General features: G+C 48.7%; 1 protein-coding gene across 2 annotated transcripts; it reads right to left on the bottom strand.

Moving 5' to 3' along the window:
* Positions 1-2,628: 2,628 nt before the first annotated feature.
* LOC105559291 (puromycin-sensitive aminopeptidase) lies at positions 2,629-7,088 on the bottom strand. Of its 2 annotated transcripts, none has more exons than XM_012007473.1 (4): positions 6,675-7,088; positions 5,954-6,198; positions 5,612-5,759; positions 2,629-5,225 (listed from the first exon to the last, which is right to left on the bottom strand). In XM_012007473.1, exons 1-4 carry the CDS (start codon positions 7,071-7,073, stop codon positions 3,144-3,146), a joined length of 2,874 nt encoding a protein of 957 aa, XP_011862863.1. In that variant the 5' UTR covers positions 7,074-7,088; the 3' UTR covers positions 2,629-3,143. The 2 variants fall into 2 exon arrangements, with proteins under 2 accessions (XP_011862863.1, XP_011862862.1); XM_012007472.1 differs by lacking the exon at positions 5,612-5,759 and adding an exon at positions 5,419-5,569.
* Between the last annotated feature and the right edge of the window lie 1,182 nt (positions 7,089-8,270).

Raw genomic sequence — 8,270 nt, 5'->3', positions numbered from 1 at the left:
CGAGGGGCGGCGAGCGGACGGGAGGGGCGGGGGGGGGGGGGCAGCTAAATGGGCAGCACGTGCGCGCGACAATCTACGCACACGTGCGAGGTGACACACGGCCGTCCTGCCCGTCGCCGTCAGTCTCGTCGGAGGGCGAAGGATGTGTGCGGATCGTGCAAGGGCGACACACGTCGTCCTCCCGGTGGGGTGTAGGAGTCTCAGCAAAGTCCCGTATTGATCGTCTTCTGACGCGCGGGTCACGTGCGCGCTCCTGGGAACGCTCGATCCGGGCGATACCCACGGGAACCGACCCCATGTGCCCTCGCCGACTCGCTCTTTCTCCCTTATCTCCCTGCCCTTCCTCTTCCCCGTCCGTTCTCCCCCCCCCCCCCCCCACCGATGGTGCTCGAGCGAGCGCGAACGAGGGGGCGCATTTATTGCTCCCTCCTCTTCCCCCGAAGGATCTGAACGATCCTCCAAGAGCATTCAAAGTCCAAGTGTGTTAGCCCTTGGTGTTCTCTTTCTCTCTCTCTCTCGACTCCCTTGCGCTCGTAACGTTAGGAAATATCAAAAGTTCGGAGAGCATCGAGGTCGATCCGCGAGATTCGGGGAGGAAGGATCGTTATAAATCGCGATTGTACGCGTATCTGGAGTTTACCCCGCCGAATCGCTGCCACGTCGATGCCTGGTGAAGTCGGGTGGAATCAAGACGACGCGAGTTTTCGTCTTCTCGTGATCGTATCTGTACGCTCCGTCGTTAAAAGCCTGGTCTACAATGTGTCCTTTGCGGCCTGGAAACATTCTATTTGGTACCAGTAAATCGAAACGCTCGAAAACTTTGCCGACAACGCGCGATTGTGCAACGTATAATGCACAAATTTTTTAAACGCATTCATCGGCTATAATCTAGACGCAAAGAGCACATTGTAGATAGGCTAAAGGATTTAGGCCCGGTTTCATCAAACGTCGTTCGACTTTAATCTTCGGTTATTCACGTCTGTCGCTCTCCAAAGTAACAGGCCCGGTTTCACCAACATCGCTTAACTTTAAGCCTAGCTTAATTCGCTCTTTGTCTCTTTCCAACTGTTATATACTTTAAAAAGAGACAAACGTGAATTAAACTAAGATTAAAGTTAAGCGACGTTTGGCGAAACCGAGCCTTGGGCCCGGTTTCACCGGCGTTGTTCAACTTTAAGCTTAGCTTAATTCGTTCTTTGTCTCTTTCCAACTGTTACATTAGAAAGAGACAAACGTGAATTAAACTAAAATTAAAGTTAAGCGACGCTCGATCTGTCTTTCTCGGAAATATCCATCCGCTTAAATTTACTATAGATTTGTCGTTACAAATAGCGCCACGCGCATCGACAAGTATCAAATACTTCTTGCTCCGATTTTGAGCAGCAACGGAATAGGTGGAGGACAAGAGTGTCTCTCTCTCTCTTTCTTCCGACGCGAGGGTAGCGGGCTACAACTCCGTAGCAAGCGTCGACGATTGCGAGCAGCACGCTGATAATGGAAATGAAGGCTGACTCACTACCGGGATCATCTTCCCTCCTTGTCTCGGCACGTGCGACCGTCGAACGCGGGGGACTGCGCTCTACGACGGTCGATATGAAAAGTGTTTCATCGCGACGTCGGAGCACGAGAAGCGCCCTAACGTTTCGTTTTCATTCCCCGAAGCAATTTTACCTTGAACCTTTGTTAAACTCTGATCGAATTTTGACCGAGTTCGCACCTGTGCGGAAACACGCTCGATATCGTCCCTTCTACAACAGCTACGCGTTCTCGATACAATTATAAAACACTTTGACTTCAAATTGCCAGACTAGTGCGTGCAGATAATCAATGCACGAAATATATGGAAAACGGGAAGAATCAATTGCAAAACTGATCGTATCGAGAAAAGACGCTAGCTAGTTTCTCCGTTACGAGTACAAGGGAGATGATATGTATTTATTAATGTTTGAGATAATTGTAGCGTGCATGCACCTAACATTGATAGTAAACAACTGTCTGTATTATAGACTATAATTTGTACGTGTTATGGGGCTACATGCCAATAAGTTTTGTATAGCGCTATAAAGCTGGTTATGAAATGTCATTGATGGTTGAGCAGGAGTACTCTAATTCTCTGTTAGCGGCGATAACATAATGACCCAAAAATGAAATCCAAGAAATATCTGAAAAGTGTCAAAAGGTTATCAAAGTTTTAGAGGAACGTTAGGAAAATTTTTTAACATATTCGTGATACTTCACAAATTTCGAAAGTGGACGTCTGTGCATCGGATCTTAAAACGTAATATTTTATTCAAATGGTACTTAATTTAGACAAATTTAATATAATTACTTCATTTTTATTTCGAGATAAGAGCTTTTTTTAAGCGAATTACCATTTCATGAATAAATTCTCATAAAAAGATTACGTTCGAATGCAGTTCGTTTATATGGATACCGCTGGTACAGTTTATCTACAAATCGAGAGCATCTTGCAAACGGATCATATATGAATAAACAACAATACAAACGCAATCAACTTTCAACTGGCTTCTCTAAATTATATCTACATATAAATCATGTTTTAAATAGATTCTGCTTTAAATATTGCTGCAGTGTATTGTATGCAAATATTGCTTTAGCATGTCACTAAAAATTAAAAATATTAATATATTTCCAGTTTTTAACTTTCCGCATACAATAAATGAGAGATACTTGAGAAATATTAGTAGTTATATTAAATATTATAATCTTTTCCCATGAATGACGGGACACGAAATGATGGAATCTAATGATAGCATCGGGAAGAGTTAAGCGAGAACGCTGTAAAGTGTTTCGGATTACCAAGATGACTAATCCAATAGGATATAATAGGTGTATACAAAACTGTATTTCTCCTTTCATTTCTTTCTGTTTAACTCGGTGAAATTTCTAGCCAACATTAAACAATTAGCGTTTTCCGTCAAGCTTACACGTGGTTTATCAGATTATTTATGTATTATCTCATACACGAGAGACAAGTCCGTACCTAATTAACGTCCCTTCACAATGTCGAGCAGTACCATAAGATGTTCGTGTAATAAAACCGTCGGTTTGTACGCGGTTTCGAATTGTGCCAAATGTCCTGTTAAGGTAACGGAGAGGGAAAAAAACCAGAACTGTCTTTACTAGACTCGAGTGGTCAGGTATTTTCTGATGGAGTCTTTTTCTCGGGCGAGCCATGCGGCGTTCAATCTAATGGACTCCACGCACTGCTGCACCGTTCTTTCGGTGCCCGGGGTCGGGTGACCCTCGAAGAAGGTCTCTACATCTTTGGCTTGCTCCTCGGTGACGAAGTTCTCCGTGGTGAACTTGACCAGCCGCGCCAGTAAAAAGCCGCCCTCGTAACGGTCCAGCAGGGTCTTCCACTTCTCCTTGAAGAAGTTCCACGCCATGAGACGGCCTTTGTACGACAGCCCGACGGACATGATGGCGAATACAGTGTCTTGAGCACGGACCTCCTCGCTCATGGCGAAGTCCAGGACCTTTCTCAGCAGTGCCTCGTCTTTGATCGCGCCGAGCGCTCGCAGAATCCGCTCCTTCTCCTCCTGAAGATCGGCCTCCTTGTACAACTTTATCATAGTCTCGTAGGTACTGGCGTCGCCCACGGAGAGCACGGCTCGGTAAACCGGACTGCGCAAGTCGGCGGCGAGCGTCGTCGTGCAGTTTACGTGCAGCTCGAATCTTCTCTTGGCCTCCTCGATGGTGTCCTGGTCGTTTAAAGCCGCCATACGGCCCAACACGAGAGCTCGGAGTAAGGTATTTAAATGACTCTCGTTCGGCTTAGGATCCCAGCCTAATCTGGCGTTAACGTCGCGGAACAGATTACGCCCGAACGTTTTGAGAGAATCCTCGAAGTCCAAGTGCGAGATGAGAATGCCGATTTTACTTAGGATATTCACTATAGTAGACCACACGGTGTAGTTGTCCTCGTGCAGGAACGCCTGCATCAACTCGAGCACCTCCACCGTGGATGCGTAACCTGCCTGTACCATCGCGAAGAGGTCGTCCAGTAAACCTAGTCTGTCGAGTGGGGGTAACGTGTGATCCTTGATCGCGGGCAACAAAAGCGACAGAGCGGGCTGACTGTAACGAGTACGGTAGAAGCCGATTGTGCCGGGATTGATCTTGAGCCACGTGCCCTCGGGAACGTTTTTGATTACAAACTCCTTGCTCTTCGCGTCCAATATGCCGTCGAATATCGTCTTGCTCGGGTCCTGCGAGGAGCTCACGCTTATCGGTATGAGCCACGCGTTATCCGCGCTGCTGTCCACCGAGCCGTCGGCCAGGAATCTCTCTTGAGACAACGACAAGACCCTATCGTCGCCCTTCTGATGATAGTCGACCTTGACAACGGGGAAACCCTGCCTCTTGGTCCACGACGACATCACCCTGCGCACGGCCTTGTTACTGGTCTCCTCCAACGCGGCCCAGAGGTCCTCGGTCTCCGCGTTGGCGTAGCTGTGCCTCTTCAAATACAGATTCATACCCTTCCTGAAATCGTCGTCGCCTATGTACGCGTGCAACATGCGGATCACGGAGGCGCCCTTGTGATACGATATGTCGTCGAAGATCTCGTCGATCTCCGATGGATGGCCGACCGGCACCTCGATCGGATGACTGTTCTTGAGAGCGTCCAGCTCCAACGCTCGGATGTACGTGTCGGTCACGAACTGCGTCCAGATATCGTACTCCGGGAACAAATGCGCGACGCAGAGGAACTCGACGAACGACGCGTAGCCTTCGTTCAGCCACAGATGCGTCCACCATTCCATCGTGACGAGATTGCCGAACCATTGGTGGGCCAGCTCGTGCGCCACTATCAACGCGATCCACTGTTTGCGCACCGCCGACGTGTTCTGCGGGTCCACGAGCAAGCAGGTCTCGCGGTACGTGACGAGTCCCCAGTTCTCCATAGCGCCGGACGAGAAGTCGGCGATCGCTATGAGGTCGATTTTCGGCAGGGGATACGCGATGCCAAAGTAAGTCTTGTAATAAGGTAGCACCTTCGTGGCTACTTCCAGGGCGAACTGGCCCTGCTCCTTCTTGGACTTGGGCACATAAACTCGAACTAATACACCGTCACTAGACGTGTCCTCTATGTAATCGAAATCGCCTACTACTACGGCCACTAAGTACGTCGACATGATAGGCGTTCTTTCAAAAGTCAATGTCTCGTATTTGCCATTTGTAACTTTGCTTTTCACAGGCTGAAAACCAAAACAAACGCACGTGTATATATTAAACGCCACGAGATAAAGAAGAGACTGATAGTCGGTGTAAAATATTAACTTGAAGTAACACGCAGGCAAAAGCAAGAGAGATAAGGCAAAAATGTGCAAATCAAGATATAAAGGAGCAAAACAGAAGCGAATAATATCGCAGATGCCGGGCGCTGCTTACCATGTTGGAAAGTGCTGTAAGACCGATCGGTACTTTTAGCGTAATGTCAAATGTGGCTTTGAGCGCCGGTTCGTCCCAGCATGGGAAGCAACGTCTAGCATCTGTCGGCTCAAACTGGGTAACCGCCGCGTGTTCAACGCTACCGTTCTCTCTGAAATCATAAAACATTCTGCGTTGTATTGATTATGCTCACCATGTTCGATAATCCGACGAGGGACGCTTGAGATAGGATCGTGAGGTGTATATCAAAGGTTGCTTTGAAGGACGGTTCGTCCCAGCACGGGAAAAACTGGCGCGCCGACGTGGGGCACAAATAAGTTACGGCGCAGCTACCGTCTTGCCTTTGGAAGATACACATAAATACAGAGTTTGACATTGCCCTCGCTTGTCCACGCGTTACATAATTGTCAGATGCGAACCAACACAATTGAGGCGATTATCGAAAAGGGATCCTCTTCCTGATCAAACTGACGGACGGAGGCAAGCGATTTCGTCATCTCTTTAAATATTGCAAAACCGCAAGCTGAATTCTTACCCGGTGTACTTGCTCCTGTAAAAGCCCTTCATCTTGTCGTTGATCTCGCCCACGAATTCTATATTCAGGTATCCGCTCTTGCCGGACGGCAGAGCCTCAGGAAACACCAGCATGGCCGTTTCTTCGGACGTCGACAGCTCAATTTTCTTGGCGACGATAGTCTTGCCATCGTTCGCGTTGAAAGTCGCGCTTTTTATTTTAATTTCCAAGGAATTCAGCACAATGGTGTCCGTCGGGGTTTCCACCTGTAATCCGGAAGAAAAGAAACGAGAGAAATTAGACAGTCGGCGGGGGGGAGAAAGGGAAAATTCGCAGTAATCATCGTGCGTCGCAAAGATAAGCGTGAAAAATACCACCGAGGGGTCCCTCGGGGAGAAATACAATAGATAACGTCGGCAAACGCAATCAAAGGTGACGTTGCGGAATTAACGAAGGTTAGGCAAATTGTCGAAAGGATTAAATCGCGATTGCCGGCAATTAGGCGATAAGGCGGGCCGCGGTGTTTGCCAATCAAACTCGAGCTGAACGCTGCTCAAACAGCCCACGTAGAACCGGCGAACGGGAAAGGCGGGGGCGGGAGGGAGGGGCGTTTCTTGGTTATGTTTCCCATATGGTTAGCGGCCACTTTGTTCCCCGTCGCCCTCTCGACTCGCTTCACCGCTCGAGGAAGGGACGAGGAGGGACGGCGACGGACGGGGAGAGACCCGGCGGCCGTACTCACGTTGAGGTGCACGTTCTCCGTGCCGTCGAAGGTGAAGGCGGTGAAATTCGGCGTCAACGAGATATCGTAGTGGTAGGGACGCGCGCACAACGGCAGACGGCGAAACGGCTTCTCGTCGCACGACATGGTCGCTACGCTCGGCACGCTGGCAGCTACGCTCGCGCTCACACCGCAGTAAACCGCACCGTAGGATGTCTCGCCGCCGTTCCCGACGGTGCTCGCTCCACGTAACAGCCGCGACAACAGATTATCGCCAACTCCCTTCCCGTTTTGCTGACTCACAAGGCGACAGCGCACACTTGCACGTGCGACGACGCGCGAGAACATGGCCCGGAGCCGCGGATCGGGTATCGATACTATCGATACACCCGAGCACTCTCGACGTCGAGTATCGAACATAGTGCAGGGACTCGATTCTTGAATTTGTTCGAAGGAGAAACGTATACGAAAATTCTGCTCTTATAGAAAAGTTGCAAGTTGATTGGCTATTCGCATGGCTTTAACCAATCGACTTTCAACTTTTCTGTCAGAGCAGAATATTCGTATACGTTTCTTCTTGGAATGATTTCGAGAATCGGGCTCCAGCAGTGATGCCAGCCGAGAACGTTTGCCCACACGCTGTAGCGGTGGTGGGGGTTGGAGTGGGGATAGTCTGTTCGGCCACGCGCGCGCGCACTCTCGCACACAAGCAACTCGCCGTAAATACGTGTGCACACGTATATACAGCGCGTTGCTTGTGTGCGAGTTGCGCGCGCGCGTGGCCGAACGGATCGTCCCCACTCCAAGTGGGTAAACGTTCTCGGCTGGCATCACTGGGTTTCAGGCCTAATACACACAAGCCGGTATTCTGCAGCCTCTTCCATCGATAAAAGCGTCTCTAAAGCGGGGAGCACACACTTTTGCATAAGGGCCCGGTTTCACCAAGCCGAACATAAAACTGATACCAAGAAAATAGGTAATTAATAAAGAAGTTTTATGTTGGCACCCTGAAAGTTAACCGACCGATTAGATTAACTCGCGTTGGTGAAACCGGGCCTAGCATATACATAATGAATTTGATTAGTCTATAAGCAAATGCATAAGAAAATGGACCAATCAAATTCGTTATGCATATGCTTATGCACTTATGCAAAGGCGTGTGTTCCCCGCTTTAAAGTGGCTAATAAGGGCCATCGCACACAAAATTGCATAGTTGCATATGCATAGCACACAAAATTGCATAGTTGCATATGCATAGCACAAGACCGTTTGGACCAATGAGCATGTTATGTAAATCAATATGGCGACTCAATGCTCGATGTTCATTGGTTTAAACCGTTTAAACGGCTTTCATGCTATGCACATGCAGCTATGCAATTTTGTGTGCGATCAGAGAGAAGCCTGAGAGATGTCACGGCCCCGTTTTTCGTGATTGGCGAATGCGATACGCCCTCTGTGGACATTGAAAACGTGGACATTGAACTACGTAGCCAATGTCCACATTTTGCCAAGTGGATAACGCAGATTTGCGAAATTTTGGTTGCGTTTCGTGCTATAGTCAGGTCCTGTGCGATGCTCTTGTACTTAAGATTATTTTAAGTACAAGATCATTGCATG

The sequence above is a fragment of the Vollenhovia emeryi genome, unplaced genomic scaffold (genome assembly GCF_000949405.1).
Source record: "Vollenhovia emeryi isolate VEMERY1.0 unplaced genomic scaffold, V.emery_V1.0 DF939282.1, whole genome shotgun sequence".
Classification (NCBI taxonomy): domain Eukaryota; kingdom Metazoa; phylum Arthropoda; class Insecta; order Hymenoptera; family Formicidae; genus Vollenhovia; species Vollenhovia emeryi.
The sequence above is the reverse complement of the archived record's forward strand: the minus strand, read 5'-3'. Positions and strand labels throughout refer to the sequence as shown.